The sequence below is a fragment of the Zalophus californianus genome, chromosome 6, assembly GCF_009762305.2.
Source record: "Zalophus californianus isolate mZalCal1 chromosome 6, mZalCal1.pri.v2, whole genome shotgun sequence".
In the NCBI taxonomy this organism is placed as follows: Eukaryota; Metazoa; Chordata; class Mammalia; order Carnivora; family Otariidae; genus Zalophus; species Zalophus californianus.
This window is the reverse complement of record NC_045600.1, coordinates 47,980,525-47,998,304: the sequence shown is the minus strand read 5'-3', so window position 1 is coordinate 47,998,304 and position 17,780 is coordinate 47,980,525. Positions and strand designations below refer to the sequence as shown.

Below are 17,780 nucleotides of genomic sequence, written 5' to 3'. Positions count from 1 at the left end.
TTAGTTTTTGATGTAGTGTTCCATGATTCATTGTTTGCATATAACACCCAGTGCTCCATGCAGTACGTGCCCTCCTTAATACCCATTACCGGGCTAACCCACCCCCCCACCCCCTCCCCTCTAGAACCCTCAGTTTGTTTGAGTCCATCATCTCTCATGGTTTGTCTCCCCCTCCGATTTTCCCCCTTCCTTCCTTCTTTAAACACCCTTTAGAATAAAGAGGACACAACCATACACTCAACGTTGTGCCACAATGTCCAAGATATAATAATCAAAAAATAACCAGGGAGAAGCAGGAGAATAGAAACCATAACCAGTAGAAAAATAGACACAGAACTTCAAATAAAGGGGTTTCCAAACACAGCATTCCAAATTTCCAAGAAAACAGGCCTCTGGGTCAATTTTCACAGTATTGGACCTGAAAGTCACCCTATCATATATATCTCTTTTTTTGTGTTATCATATTTCACTTGAACTCTACTCTTTCCAAAACCCTCTAACTCTTTTCCTTTGTTTAATGAGATGTTCCATAGTTCCTCTAGTGTGTGTTTTCCCTCATTGTACAGAGTCAACAAACCTGACTTTGCTGGACTACAAATTCATCCTTGGTGCTCTTAGACTAGGCCAAGACCATAATAATTACTTACATCTACTAAAAACACATAGGAAGAATGCTTATACTAGTCATAATAGCCAAAAACTGGTAACAAATCAAATGCCCATCAACCAAGGAATGGATAAATTGTGTTAAATCATACAATAAAACATTCTATTACTGTGAAAACAACTATTTCTATACATGACATGAATGACTTTCACAGACATAATGTTGAACAAAAGAAACCAAGCAAAAAGGGTGCAAATTGTAAATCCCATTTATCTGAAGATCCAGATCAAGGTAAAAACCAATCTATGGTGACTAGAGAACAGAACAGTGATTAGCCTGGGCAATGGAAAGGGCAGGGGGATATAGGAAGATAGAAGGGTGCTGACTGTGAAAGAGCACTAGGGAAGGGGCCTTCAGAGATTCTGGTAATGTTCTATATTTTGATCTGAGTGGCAGTTTCATGAGTGTATACATTTTTAAAAGTTCATCATATAGTACACCTAAGCATTTACTGTATGTAAGTTACCAGCTCAAATTTAAAAAATGAAACAAAAAACTAAGAATAAAACTAATTAGGTGTATATAAAATCTATTAAAACAAACACATAAAAACAAAGCTATAAAATGCTCTTGATAGACACAAAAGAAGACCTGAGAAAATGTAAAGATAAATCACCAATAAAATGACCTTCAACTTTACCAATTTTTTTCTGGTACTGAAGCACAAAGAGCTTACACCATGAAGATATTAGTGCCCTGGGCATTCAGGAAAGAACTAAGTCTTGAAGTTACCTCTGAAAAAGCCTATCTTAGTTAAGAAGACAGACTATCATAAAGAGGTTAATTCTCCCCAAGCTAATACATGAACTTTTATGAAATCTCACTAAAAATACTGAGAATTTTTAACTAGATAAGCTGATTCTTAAGTTTATGTGGAAAAATACAATAGCAAAATATCATTAACAAAGAACAGCAACAAGATATGTATGGGCGGAGGGAGGAGTGAGGAGGGTGGGAGGAGGATTAGTCCTAACAGATTTTAAAAGACATAATAAAGACAAAATAATCAAATTATGCTATCGGCACATGACTAGACATACTAATGCAATGACAGAATTTCTGGAAAGAATCCAAAAATATATATGGCCATTTAGGTACATCATAAAGGTGATATATCAAATCCACTGGTGAAAGTATTAAGTTTTTAATAATTAGCATTCAGACAAATGGGTAGTCACTTAAAAAGAACTGAAGTTGAATCCATACTTCATTCCTCTTACCAAATTAATATCTTGTATCAAAGATTTAAATATTAAAGAAGTGAAACTGTAAAAATAGAAGAAAAATAATAGAATTCTTTTGTAATCTTAAAATCAGGAAGGCTTTGCTAAATAGGACACAAAATTCAAAAGCTACAGAAGAAAATATAGGCAAATTAGACTATTAATTGAATACTTATACACCTGCAAAAAATAAAGAAGGCAGCTTTATAATGGAATAGCAACTTTGCTACTTTGCTATATGGTATTTGAAGTCTTGAGAGTTCATCTGGGATTATATAAGAAGATAGCATAAGAAATATCAGCAATCTGAGACTAACAGATAAAATCTCGAATTACCGGTTTAAGAAAAGGCCTGAATGAATCGATGGATATAGGAAGGACATTCTAACTGTCCACTGACCTAGATATTTCCAAAGCTGTATCCAGAAAGCTAGAAATATTTGGGTTCAAGAAAACTCAGATTTCAACAAGATGCTCATCTGCAATAATTCTAATTAGCTTAAATACTTAATATATTATCTTTATTACAGTTTATAATTTTTTATCTTTTACTGTAAACTTTTAAAAAATCTCTTTTGAAACAGTATGCATTTAAGTCCATATACTCACACCTAAAATTTCTTTGCAAATCTGTTCTTCTAAATTAATTTGGCTAAAGTAATAAATATCCTTGATACAAAATATCTGTCAATGATTAATTTATTGAATAAATGTCAATTTCCCCTTTTAAGTATATATTTTAAAGAAGAGTCATCTCTCCTGTTAACTTGACTAAAAAAACTGAAACCAACCCAAATGTCCAACAACAGGAAATTATTCAACTACATACCACCTCAGTGAAAAAGGATGCAACCTTAAACGATTATAAAGGCTACGCTAATGTATCAAAAATGCTTCTATGTTAACTAAATTCAGTCATGGAAAAACATGAAGGCAATTTAGCAAAAATACTATCTGTGGGTTGGTACTGGGGGATGAGATTATGGGCAATGTTAATTTTCTACTTTTTTCCTCTTACAAATTTTCTACAATGAACATACATTACCTTTATAATTAGTGTATAAAAACCATTTAATTAAAAAACAAGAGAATTCCATTACAAACCTGAGAAACAACCTCTATTTTAGAGGTATTCTGATTATGTTAAAGCACATAGCTTCAGTTAGTCTGAAATTTTATTATTCCAAAAAGACCCACAAAAACACCCAGCTCAACCCTCCAAAACCACCAATTAAAAATGTATACCAAACACATACAATTTATTTCTGAAGCTGTCCGTTCAGCTCTGGCATTCCTGTTTGTAGATCTAATGGTATGACGAATGATTGCATGGGGCTGTGAATATAAGCATAATATACACACTTTAAAAAATTTCAGTGATAAAGTTAAAAGGTCAAACTTTTTAACTAAACAATCATTTACTAACATGACTACCTAAAAGAGCAAATTATAGGATAAACATAATTAAATGAACACTAAGATACTTTAAAAAGTTATTTATTTCATGTTTATACTGTATAAAGTAATGAAAAGATGCAAAGAAAGTCAGACAGAAATCTTATCTTTAAGGAGTCTGTAGTGCAGGCAGTTAAGATGCACAAATCATACGATTAGAAAATGGTCAATGCCGGGCGCCTGGGTGGCTCAGTCGGTTAAGCGACTGCCTTCGGCTCAGGTCATGATCCTGGAGTCCCGGGATCGAGTCCCGCATCGGGCTCCCTGCTCAGCGAGGAGCCTGCTTCTCCCTCTAACTCTCCCTCCTCTCATGTACTCTCTCTCTCAAAATAAATAAATAAATCTTAAAAAAAAAAGAAAATGGTTAATGCCATCCATTAAGACAATTACTATTAATGCCCAGATGACAAAGAAATGACTTCCAGCTGAAGGGGTATAGAAGTTCTTCATGACAGAGCTGTAATCTGATCTGGTCCTGAAGGACAGTAGGCATTGGATGTGCAGCAGTGTGGGAAGCATTCTAGACAGCAGAGAGAATATGAACAAAGTAATGCAAGAAGAAAAAGAAATTGGAGCATTTGGAGGAACTGGAGTTGGTTATTACTTGGCTTCAGTGAAGATTAAGTGAAGAGATGACAAAGCTGGACAGACTGGGGAAGAGCCAGATCATGAAAGGCTCCAAATGTCAGCCGAGGGCTCTCATTTTATTTTCTCAGTCAAGAAATTTTTTGGAGATTTTACAAAAAAGGAGTGGTATTTCAGAGTCAGATTTAAGAGTAATTGGATAAGCGTACGGAGGGGAGAAATACTGGATGCAGGGAGATTAAGTAAGAATACTGTAGTTAATCAAGTGAGAAGCTTGCTACTTTACACCCTTTTGCATAAGCTCCTGATCCTTTGAAACAATGCCTTCAGCTTAACTGCCACCTATCAAATTTCTAATGATTCACTCTCATTCAGTGATGAATGACAATGGCTGCTATGTTTTCTCCTCTACTTCAAGACCCACCATCATACCACGGGACTTAACAGCCCATTGTTTGGGACTTGTTTTCTGACCTCATGTCACTCTCCCAGACTTCAATATTCAATACACTCTCAATTCCTAAGATCACTCCCTGGACCTTGCCATCAGCTCTGATACTCAAACTCACGCTATGCTCCCAACTTCTCACCCTTTGAGCTCACTCTCATTTACTCCCATTACACTATTTCATGTTCACATTGGAATCTCAAGTCCATCGACCCACTACCTTCTTACCCTCCATTGTCTTATCTTCACTCTTCTTCCTATCCAGTTTGTATACGGTGGTCTACAATTTCAAGCACTCTCTTGCCAGTACCCTAAATTCCCTTTGCCCCACTGTCCTTCAGTACTCTGGCATGCCAAAATGACAACTTTGGATGAATTAAGCTAACTACCGTTGTGTTTATATTGGGGATACCAATCACTACTGGAGGAAAGTCACCCAGGCAGACCACACTGAAAATTCATCTCATCTGAGGCTTCAAATTTGCCCACAAACACTTGTCTAATCATTTAACCCAACCATTCTCCTCAATTACTATTTCACACCTTCTCTCCATACTCTCCAAACCCACTCATTTTCCCTCAGATTTTCGAGATGATCCTGCCATTTACTTCACAGAGAAAACTGGAATCATCAAATAGAAGGTATCTTCTAGCAACAATCTCAAATATCCTCCTCTCTCATGCAAGAGAAGTGTTTCATTACCTAAGATCAAGTGTCTCATAATCTAGATCCCAGCCTCTCCTCCTTTCTCAGAGACTTTGTCTATTCATCTTGTTTCTCTTAAATCTTTATCTCTATCTATTGGATCCCTTTCATAAGCATTTAATCCTATTCAAAATTACTTTCCCCACATAAACAGTTAACTAATTAAATAAATTCCCCACCAACTCATTTTCCTCCATCTACTGTTCATCCTACCTTTCCCTTTCACAACTAAATTGCGTAAATGTATTGTTATACTTATCTTCCAAACCACTCCAATCTAGCTTCACCTTGATAATTTGAGTATTATCCTTTTAAAAAAGTAATCAAGCACCTTCACCTAAATCCAATGATTTAAATTATCTTCTAGGCAATATTCTTTTTTAAAAAAAAAAAGATTTTATTTGACAGAGACAGACACAGCAAGAGAGGGAATATAAGCGGGGGAGTGGGAGAGGGAGAAGCAGGCTTCCCACGGAGCAGGGAGCCCGATGCGGGGCTTGATCCCGGGACCATGACCTGAGCTGAAGGCAGACGCTTAACGACTGAGCCACCCAGGTGCCCCTTCTAGGCAATATTCTTGTTAAAAATTACCTCCTTCTTTTAATGGTCTTTATCAATCCTTTGCCATTCCTCTTAGCTACTTGATTCTTTTTTTTTTTTTTTAAGATTTATTTATTTATTTTAGAGGGAGGGAGAGTGTGCACAGGCGGGGAGGGGTGGAGGGAGAGAGAGAATGAGAATCTTAAGCGGACTCCACGCTGAGTGCAGAGCCCGACATGGGGCTTGATCGAAACCAAGAGTCAGACACTTAACTGACTGTGCCACCCACGTGCCCCCTAGCTTACTTGATTCTCAAATTTTGGGAGAAATCTCAGGATGCTGTCTTAGGCCCTCCTCTTTTCTCATTCTACATGCTTCCCTTGAGTGATCACATTTATTCCTTAAGGTATTAACTACTTCTATACTTAATGACTTCCAAATTTATATCTGTAGTCCAAACTTTTCTCCCCAAGTTACAACCACATATCTAATTCCTTATGAGACCTCTCCATTTGGAAGTCTTGTGCAACATCAAAATTACTATACATAAAATTGAACTCCTCTTTCTTCCCAAACCTGATTTTACTCTAGTGTTTCTACCTCAGTAAATGAGGCACTTTTATATCCACCCAGGCATTTAAATCAAAATCTAGCAGTGACCTTTATTCATCCCCCACCCTCATGTCTTCATCCAATCCCCAATCTCACAGAGAATTCCTGAATTAGTCCACTATTCTTCATCCTTGCTAGTCTAAAACACCACCCATGCTACCCTGGATGACCTCAAAAGCCTCTAAAAGATTTTCAGGATTGTAACCACCATTCTGAGGTCACAGAGATCTTTAAAAAATGCACATACAATTATGTCACTCCCTTACCTTTAATGTCTTCTACCACCTTTAGGTAAAGCCCCCATTTTTTTTTTTAAAGATTTTATTTATTTGACAGAGAGAGACACAGCGAGAGAGGGAACACAAGCAGGGGGGAGTGGGAGAGGGAGAAGCAGGCTTCCCGCTGAGCAGGGAGCCCGATGCGGGGCTCGATCCTAGGACCCTGGGATCATGACCTGAGTGGAAGGCAAATGCTTAACAACAGAGCCACCCAAGTGCCCCAAAGCCCAAAATTTTTAACATGGTTTGAAATAGCTAGTGTTTAGCTCTGTAACTTCATCCCCCAGCACCCTCTTCCTTGTTTTCTACTCAAACCAGACTAACTTTTCTTTAGTTCAAGTATACAGTCTTCTTTTTTATCACCAGGCTTTCTAACATGCTATTATTCCCTCTGTTCAGAACAATTCTGCCTGCTCTCTTCTTATAATTCCGATTTCTCTTTCAGGTTTTCAACTTACGTATCACTTCTACAGCAACTCCTTTCCTGTCCCTAAAATTTGCCTCCACAGCACACTATATTTCCCATTCCATAAGTTATCACACTTGTAAATTATTTGTTGGTATTTCTGAGTTTCCTTTGAGCCATACCATAAGTTCTTTGAAGGCAGGGATAGTGTGAATCTCATACACCATAGTGTCCCAACTATCTGGCATAAGGATTTCAAGAACTGAAAAGTACGGTGATATCATTAAACAGAAATGGAGAACTCAGAAGGTAGAGTGAATCTGGGAAGCCCAGCAAAATAATGTGGGGAATAAAAAAAGAGTCTGGTGGGGCTCCTGGGTGGTTCAGTTGTTAAGCGTCTGCCTTTGGCTCAGGTCATGATCCCACCAGGGTCTTGGGGTTGAGTCCCGCATCGGGCTTCCTGCTCGGCGGGAAGCCTGCTTCTCCCTCTCCCACTCTCCCTGCTTGTGTTCCTGCTCTCGCTCTCTCTGTCAAATAAATAAATAAAAACTTTAAAATAAAAATAAAAATAAAAAAGAAAATAAAAAAAGAACCTGGTTATTTATATAACCTGTGAAAGACAAACTGGGGAATCAAGTAATATCAATTCCACCTTTAAGCTACAACAATTTTAATAATTTTTTATTTTTAAGGGATTAAAATCTTAATTATTACAAGTCCACAAATGTTAAAGTAAAAAAAAAAATCTATGAATGGTTAGCTTATTCAATATTTTCAATTAAAGTTCATTTAACACTCAACAAAATATTCCCTAGGTACCTAATGACAAGGATAAGACTATGCTATACACTAGGCAATGATTAGTTTTTAAAGATTAATTTTCAAAGATTATTTAATGACTATTTCTATTAAATACATATATAGAAATGGTGTCATATTAATTAAACGATAGGCTTTGGAGTTAGTTTGCCTTGGATCCAAATACTGTTCCACTACTTACTAGTCATATGATCTTGGGCAAATTACTTCTATTCTTTCTCCTTTATTTCCTCATTTATAAAATGAGGATAGTAATAGAATCTGTTGCAAAGGGCTGTTTTGAGTATTAGATGAGTTAACGTGAAAATTACCTGGCCTAATACTTGATACACAATGACTACCCAAAGAGTGTTAGTAGTTATCATGATACTTATATGGTATAATTCAAAACTTAAGAACATAAAGTAGAACATTTCCTTCAATAAATAATAAAGTTTGGTTCTATAGTCTTGCCAGAGTGAAGGTAGAGAAATAAAGGAAATAAAGGCATAAAGAGAAATGAAGAGGCAAATTCAGAGAAACACAGAAATAAAAAGAAATCCTAAAAGGAGAGGAAGAAACACTGGTGAAAAAGTACAGCTGTGTTTTATAAAAGCTTAAGTAGGTACCTGACAACGGGAAGGAAGTCCCTCATTTCTGATTTACAAGTTTTGTTGTTAAACAGAATATAATTCAAAAAGATTTTACAATTATTTTCAGAGAAGGAAAACATAGGACTAGTGCTACGTGTAATAATATAAAATATAACAGTCTTCAACAAGTATTGGAAAGGATAAAATTTCTATGGGAGCCTCATTTTTAAAAATTATTTGTATTCTGTTAATAACCTGTGTAATAGAGAAACTAAAAAGTGACCAATTGGATTTCTAGAGAGCCTCTTTTGTGCAAAATCTTATGTGCATGTGCTCTTAACTTTTTGTTCTCTTGGTCCAAAACAATGTTCCTAAACCTTTTATTTCCTTAGAAATAGATGTCCTTTCTCTTTAGAGAAAGATCAGACTCTCACTACAAAATCTCAGGTATAGGGAGAAGAGAAAGCATTTCTGGATTTCTGGGAGGGGAAAAAGATCTGATTCTAATTTTGGCTATCTTCTAGTAACTTTGGGCAAACCAACTAGGAAAATAAAATGATGTAAGTAGTTTTAATTAGTCTAGTAATCCTCGCTCTTTCCAGAAAAAGTGTCAACCAGTTACGTTACATATGTTATACCGCAAATTTTTTTTTAAAGTATCAACTGGTAATTATATGCAGGATAAGTTTAGTTTACATTGCTAATTAATCTTTGTGGCTAAATCTGTTATAACTAAAAGAGTAAACTAGAAAACAAACTCTCAGACCATATTAAACATTTATTTTCAAATATTAGACTGCAAACACTCTTTACCTCAAAGTCATCGTCATCTCCCTCAGTGTAATGTGCATGGTTGTCTGGATTATTCACTTTGTCCAACAGCTCAACTGCTAGGGCCCTAGAGAGACCTGGCTGCCCTACAAACGTATGCTAAGTCAAAACAAAACAAAGTTTCATGAGTATGCTTTTACATCAGTGGTTTATAGAAAATGTTATTTGTACTTTTTCATTCAGTTAACGATCAGAGACAAGCATATGGGAGCCTACTAATACAAATAAATTAGAGAATGTATTAGTAAAAATATTAATCAGAGAATCCATAATTATATATTATCAAACTAAAGCACCCTTGTAGAGTAAGTTATAACATGAATAATTTTTCTAAGTTATCTGATCTACATTAGGTGTAAAATTACGTTGGCTATAACAACTAGACATTCAATACTCATGTCACTATAGTGATATATGCAAATGAAAACTGAGGTACAGTCCATATCACAATAAGAAAAAAGCATTTGTATTCCAAATTTGCATACATTTAATTCAGTAACATTATATAAATGTACAAAGATACATAATTCAATGTTGACATTTAAATAGTTTCCTTAGACTGTTGTAATCATTGACTTTCTAATATAAAAGTATTCTACAAATACATATACACACAGAGCATTCTATAAATTTACATAAGAAACCAAGAAAGATGATAGCAACATTTTCAAGCGTTTTCTCTAAGGCAGGGGTTGGCAAACTAAAGCCGATGGGCAAAATCTGGGGCACTGCCTCTTTCTGTAAATCAAGTGTTGAGTATTAAAGCCATACCCATTAGATTATACTGTCTATGGTTGCTTTCCTGCTTCAGTAGCAAAATTTAGTAGCTGCAAAAGAGACTGTGTTGCCCCAAAGCCTGAAACATTTACTATCTAAGCTCTTCACAGAAAGTTTGCTGACCCCTGCAGTAAGAGATCACTAAATTTTTATATTAAAAATCCTAAATACTTTTGTTCAAGTGATAGGCCTACTTACTGCATGACTACAGAAAATTCCCCTATAATTTAAATTGACTTACAGTCAGAAGTCTTTCAGCGGTTGGTCTTTTTTTGGGGTTTTTGGTTAGTGCTATTTTGACAAAATTATGGAATGTTGATGACCTTCAAATAAAAAGAGACATGTACAAAAATATTTCACTAATATTAGTTTTTTGGTGTAACTAAATAAAACTAATTTACAAGCACTTAGGAAGTCTGAAACACATGATTTTTCTCTGAGGCCTCTTAGCTCCATATAAGCCAAAACACAAAACCCAAAGCATAGTATATTCCTTGAAAACAGGTGTCAGTTTCATCTGTAAGTAAGATGACATTAGTTGACAAAACAGTAACATAAAACCTCTAAAAAATACACTAAAAACTAGAAATGGGCAGCTGCGTCATTTGTAGGATTTATAATCTTGTGTTCTAGGTGCCACTTGGGAATCAAAATGGCCTTTTCTTGCTGCTTAAATTTATATAATATATGTTTTCCTATACCAGAAGAATGGCACAGAGGTATGGTAGGTAATGTAAAAGATTATCTAAACCTTTATAGGATCACTGAATTTCTTAGGAATAAGGGCAACCACATAGCAGTTCTCTTGCAGAGAAATCAAATCACTGCATTATATTTGGTGACTTGTGGTGGGAATAACAGAGTCAGAGTACCCTGAGACTGGCACAGGTACTCCCAACGGCACCAACTGCTCTGGAATCTGACTGTGAATTTAGCCATAACAGCTAGTAGTCATTCATTCCTGAATGAATATCCCGTCACTCCTGCCATAAAGTCCTCCAGTTCCAGTTGCTTAGGAGCTTAGGGTAACAAGGATTAGGAAGAAACCCATATCACCACAAAAGAATAGAGCGCCACAGTAGGATATAAACTCCTTTATTTCCAGTGTGATTTTCCCTTCACTCCTGGCATCATCCCCAGAATGGCCTGGCTCCTAAGTAACACTTTGCACAGACAGGCCAGTAAAACATAAAACAGTAGTTCAGAACCTGTTTTGGGGATAGGCCTCTTAAAATCTGAAACAAGATATGGACTGTCTCCCTACAAGAATGAATATATACACAGAATTTGGGGAGCCCATGGGTCTCCCCCTATAAGAGATCCATTAAATCTAGATGAAGAATTCCTGAATTTAAGAACTTGGAAACTTTTATTTGCATGGTTTCTTTTATTAAATGTATGGGAAAACATTACCAGAAAAATAATTCTCAATTTTTATCATCCAATTAAAGATGTCCTAATGGACTTTAAGAAGAGGCAAACTGCTTTACTCAGGAAGAGAAAGAAAAGATTAGGATGAAAATAAATATAACCTTTTTGAATATTAGGTAAGGGAGGCAGAAAAAATCAACAATGATAAAGTGTCATGGTACTTGGGAAACCTTTTCATATTACCTTCCATAAAAGTCAACATGTCATTAACAGAAGTAATAGAATCCAAGGCAAAGATATGAATCTCCAAAATTTTAATCTACTCATTTCCAATGGTTTCCTGACCACATCTCTTACCCAAGCTTCTAAAAAACTAAGAAAATGATCAGAGTTTTTACCAGAGCAGATTATAAAAATCTTTTGGATTGACATGGGCTTGTTCCTATTCCTCATTACTCTAAGTTCCTAAGGAACTGGAATTGTCAAGAAAATAACCCATATCCTTGCCATAGCTCTGCAAGTAAATTAGATATATAATTTCAGGTAAACCGTTTAATAGCTCTGGGCTTCAGTTTCATCATCTATAAGGTAAGGGAACTGAACCTGTCTCCTTTTCATCGGTAAAATTCTATAAATCTATGTAATCTTTAACTTACCATTTTGTTTTGTCCTTTAGTTTTGGAGGCTGAAAATTACTTTTTGACATTAAGAAGAGGGCCCTGGAATAAAAATTTCAGTTAAAGAGCAATACTGAAATACTTTTATTACTTCATCTAATAATCAGAATGAATATTCTGTTATGCATTTATACAAATTAATATGTAGGCACTGACGAAAACCGGTATGGAATATGGAAATTAAATTTTTTAAAAGATTTTATTTTTAAAAGTTCACCAATAATGTGGTTTTTAAAATAAATAAATAAATAAATTAATTAATTAATGTAATCTCTATACCCAACATGGGGCTTGAATTTGCAACCCTGAGATTAAAAGTTGCATCCTCTACCAATTGACCCAGCTAGGCACCCCCGGAAATTAAATTTTTTATATTTTAGATACTTTATAGAAAACTTCTCCTAGCTATAGAGAGGATATTTAAATTTCAAACCAGCTCTTATTCACAGGGTAAAGCTACCAAATGTTAGAGAAGGGTTTTATTACAATACTGTTAACATATATAGCTAGCATTGTATCTTAGGCACAAGTATATATAGTAATTATGTATCATTCTATAATATAGACATGATATGTTACTCTAACATCAGGTTGTACGCTTAATGGAAGATTTGTCTCTATAATTATTTTGGGTATATAGGCAAATTATATCTACTTCCTAGTCTTTTCCCCTCTTTTGGACAATAATTTTCCACATTTTCTCATTATGAATGATGTAGAAGTCAACCTGCTAAGAGGACTTTCTCTATGAATTCACCTTTGACTCATTTTCTAGGGCTGTGGGGGCAGAAGGATGGAAGATTTAAGAAGGAAGTTCTAAAATACTCTATTTCAGTATTTCCTACAAAACCCTTTACAGGTTTCTAAGCAAACTCCGTGGTCTTTTTTTTAAATACCAAAGATATTTTATCTTTTTAAAAATGAAATGATTCCGATATAAAGTTTATATTCCTACTACCCTGAGACATTATTTCAAATCTTCCACTCTTCTTTAGTCTTTATATAACCAATTATTATATTAGGTAATATTATATTGTTTTTTCACTAATAATCAATTTTCCATGTTGCTTTGGTTTATACATATGTAACAGCTGCCCTTAACTGCTAAAAAAATTTGCTTAACAATTCACCAAAAGAAAAAAAAATTAAAAAAAAAACACACAACTTAGCAGCTATTGCACATTTAGATTTTTTTCCATTGTTAACATGCAATGGGTAATTCTTAGCTTTTCCTTTTCTTGGATTATCTCCTAAGTGTAATTTTCCAAGTAGTAGAATCAATGAAACATTTGTATTGCCCATAACAAGCAACATCAAATTATTTTCCTGAAGGTCTCTACTTTTACTGGCATTCCAACTAAAAGTAGGTATCTTTTAACTTGTGCATCTTTGGTTACTTAGGAGGTCAAATAGTTTTCCAAGTTTCTTTGTATGTGGTACTTACTCATAAACAATCTATCTTTTGCCTATACAGTCTCTAAATGAATTCTTTATGTAATATACACTAATCCGCTATCACGTTAGGACACTTTCCCCACTCTGTTTTCTTTCCAACTTTCTACTATTTAACAGTTCAAATTTTAGCTCAATTTATATTTTCCTTCAAAATATTAAAAATCTTTTCAAAGACTCTCAAATATTTTTCTGACAGACAATATGCCCTAAAACGTAAATAATAATTATGCTAAGCATAGCTACCTCTTCATCATCCCTTGACAAAAGAAAAAGAAACAAAACCAAAAAGAATAGAAAAAAAATTCTCATCTACATCCTTTATCATTTGCTTATAATTCTGCTTAGAACAGAAAAAGAAACAAGTTTAGCTGATGAAAGAATGAATGTAAAGACTTAAAAAAACTTTTTAAATGATAACTGCTACGTGCTAGTATGATTAGTAAAGTTTTGTTGTATGGAAAAGTTTCAAATAGTACTGATGATTCACTCCATGCTGCCTTAGGAACAGCAATACAAGAGAGCAGGTATTGGGTGCGATTGATTACCCCTAGGTCCCTTACAACACCTTTACTATTTTGCCAGATTTGAAAATGAGCTGGGAACACCCAAGTTATCAATATTTCATTCTCCTCGAAAACTTTATTAATAACTGTATAATTGTAGATAGTGAGAACACCTCATTGGATGAAGATCAAACATAGGCGGTTGAAGTTCTCCAAGTTCAATCGCCGTTATTCCCACTGCCCAGATATCACAGAGCTGGTTGTAGCCACCATTCTTTTCTACTGCTGCAACTTCTGGGGCCATCCTAGGAGGAACCAGTGAGTATAACATCTTTAGTTTTTAAAAATGATAGGAAATCTGCTATTTTTTGTTATATTTTTGTTATATTCACTAAACTAGAGGGAAAGAGGCTGACAGATTTTACTGGGAAAGAGTTAGTAAAGACGACATATATACAGATATACTCTTTCAAAATTCATTATTTCAAAATCTGGGATCTTCTCTGAAGACTTGCGCTCTGAGGAAAAATTGTGTTGTCTTACTTTAGTTTCTGTTTTGTGAATTTTGTCATATAATACGGGAAAAGAAAAGAATACCTAAATCCCCATGAAATGTTCCCAAAGGAGGTGAGAATGAATCAGCAGGGAGCTACAGCAGGGTGAAGAGCCTCAACATTTCAGAGGACACAAGTGCAAATGCAGAGAGACCAGAGAACACGGAACACCTAGCAAGGTGACAGGACAGTGCTCCTCAGTGTATGATCTAGAGCCTTCCCTGGAGCCATAAATTGCTTGTTATGAGTCTATTATAAGTACAGGAATTGGGAGTATTAACTCTTGTCCAAATACATGATCATTTTTTAGTAATTCATTTCTAACTTATTTTATAAAAGTATCAGTCTGTCATCAGCAGGAAATTTTAGAAAATTGGTCATTCACCACAGGTAGTTTGAGAGGGTCTAAAAAGTATTTGTAAAATGAACCTCAGAAGTAGGAGCTAAATAATGAATAGCCTACTGATTATATAAGGAAGTTTAGACTTTATTGTGAAAATGGGGTAATTCTGGGGGGTAAACTTGATCTAAAACTCATGGCAACGTGAAGGACCGTATGAGAGGAGGTAAAAACAGAGTAGGGTGAATGAGTTGGAAGACTATTTTAAAAATACAAGGGAAAAAAGATAAAGGACTTTTCAAATGCAGTGGCAGAGGGGACTGAATGAAAGGGGTTGACTGAAGAGACTGATTTGAGTATAAAATGCTTGTGGATATTAGAGTAGAGCTATTATCGAACAACTGTGGAATATATCTAAGATTGAAGGTCAATTTAGTAGCTGAGCTGGAGTTATTTGTTTGGGATTCAGTAGTATATAATAATGGCATTTGAAGTTATAAAGTATAAATATTACTGGGGGAAATACTTTTTTTAATGTTTACTATTTTAAAATTAATTTATATTAAATATCCATAAGGTAGAAGTTGCTTTTATTTTTTATTTTTTTAAAAAGATTTTATTTATTGATTTGAGAGAGAGAGTGAGCATGAGTGCAGGGGAGGAGCAGAAGGAAAGGGAGAAGCAGAGTTTCTGCTGAGTAGGGAGCCTGATGCAGGGCGCGATCCCAGGATCCTGAGATCGTGCCGAGTCGAAGGCAGAAGCTTAACTGACTGAGCCACCCCTGGAAGTTCCCTTTATATGTACTTAGATTACAAAAAGTTACATAGCACAATGTCTCTCAACTTAAAAGTGGTTAAGGATATAAAATATGTATACTAAAAATGCTGATATGTAGATGTACCTGTTATATGCAAGTACTATGTACATAAAAATGGATATAGGAGTAAAGAGAAGAAGATAATCACTACTATGGAACAAAATGACTAAAGGCAAGTTCACATAAGTCGAGCTGGAGTTCTGCCCACCAGAACCAGTTAGTAGTGGGTAAGTGGAGCACCAAGTTGACCAGGAGTGTTGTAGTTCCTGGCGCAGTGGGAAGCAGAGCTGTGATCTATCAGTTTACCATGAGTCAAGAAAGGCAGAGTATGTGCCACTTTTAAGACAAGGCATGACTTAAGATAAACAGAGAAGATGGATATACTAGGGAGGTAATAATACCTAATATAGTCAGGGTACAAAAAACAAATTTTGACTACAGAAGAATGTTCACAGGGGAGGACAATCACAGAAAGAGATTGAGGAAGGAAATAGGCATACGATGAAGGAAATTCTATAGGTAATCTAACTTAGCTATGTTTTCTTCTAACTTATTTAAGTGATACTTATTGGGCCTTTATTTTTCCTGTTGTTATAATTGATAAGTGTTGACAAAGAGAATTTGGAATATATGGAAGAAAACAAGTCAAACATTATCCCACTCAAAGACAGCCACTGTTTCACACATTACATCCATAAATTTTACTTACACATGTATCTTCTTTAACATGGCATTATATTATGCTACTTTTAATCTTACATATGCTATTTTTAATCTTGATTTTTTGAATAACAGTACATCATGAACCTATCCACTGACCAACTTTTAAAACAGGATTGATTGATTGATTACAACAGGATTTTTAATACCAGCAATTTATTCCACTGATCTGAATAAACGTAATTTCCTTAACTAATTCTTCTTGCATGTGCAAACCTTCTCTCAGTCTTTCATTATTAAAGTACTGTGATAAAGCTCTTCATATAATAATCTGTGTCTCTCTGATAAATTACTACAAGCAGAATTCAGACTAAAAAAACATAAACATTGTTAAAGGTTTTTGAAAAACATTACTGCCAAATTATCCTTCAAAACTGTTCTACCAATTTCCACTTTCACTGTCAAATATTTAGTGACAGTGATTAAGTATTACTCATGATTCCAAATATTTTCCAATTTGGAGAAAAGAATGGTGTTGTTCATTTAATTTACATTTTTGGTCATCATTAGGGGAAACATTTTTCATGTTTCCCCTAATGTTTCACAACATCTTATATGTATTATTTAAATAACTGCTTCTAATGAAATACTTTTATTGACTTATTAAGAAGTTATATATTAAAGGTATTAAAACCTATTTTGTCATATTTTAGTGGATATTTCCTGATTTGTTATTTGCCTTTCACTTTTGTTCAACCTAGTGTTCAACTTTAAATTTTCATGTAGTTAAATCTATCAATTTTTCCCTTTAATGTTTTATGCTTTTATGCCAAGAAAGGCTTACTCATTTTTTTTAAAGATTTTATTTATTTTATTTTAGAGAGAGCGAGCGAGTGAGCAGGAAAGGGGCAGAGGACGAGAATCTGAAGCAGATTCTGTGCTAAGCATGGAGCCCAATAAGGGGCTCGATCTCATGACCCTGAGATCATGACCTGAGCCAAAATCAAAAGTTGGATGCTTAACCGACTGAGCCACCCAGGCACCCTGGCTTACTCAACTCAAAGCAGATAGTCACTGATAGTTCATTTGGTTTTACTTTTATATTTAACTATTTCCATACACAATTTATTTTGGCATTAGGTATGAGGTATAGAGCGACTTTAAATTTCTTTCCAAATAGTAAGTTACCCAAACACTGATATTAAAAAATCCAACCTTTCATACAATCTTTGTCACCTTTATAACATTCATTAAATTATTTTACATACTAAGGTTTACTACTAGGTATTCTGTTATATTTCAATTATCTATCTTCATTGATGAAAGCAGTGTTTTAGAAAGATCATTTTGTCAGTACTTGGTAAGATGCATTGAGGAAGGTGGCTGGTGCATGCATGAATTTTAAACAGCCAGAAAGTGAAGACCTGGATTAAAATAGAATCAATACCAAAAGAAGGCTAGTAAAATGACAAGAGATTATAAAT

General features: G+C 34.9%; 1 protein-coding gene across 2 annotated transcripts in view; it reads right to left on the bottom strand.

Annotated features, from left to right (window-relative positions):
• The window catches only part of MAP4K5 (mitogen-activated protein kinase kinase kinase kinase 5), a 108,309-nt gene that overhangs the window by 31,413 nt on the left and 59,116 nt on the right, over window positions 1-17,780 (bottom strand). For both annotated transcript variants that reach the window (XM_027569988.1, XM_027569989.1), the window contains exons 10-14: window positions 14,099-14,230; window positions 11,947-12,009; window positions 10,161-10,242; window positions 9,125-9,241; window positions 3,147-3,225 (exon numbers count right to left, since the gene is read on the bottom strand). In XM_027569988.1, coding sequence (XP_027425789.1) covers window positions 3,147-3,225; window positions 9,125-9,241; window positions 10,161-10,242; window positions 11,947-12,009; window positions 14,099-14,230 — 473 coding nt within the window. The remainder of the gene's footprint in view (window positions 1-3,146; window positions 3,226-9,124; window positions 9,242-10,160; window positions 10,243-11,946; window positions 12,010-14,098; window positions 14,231-17,780) is intronic.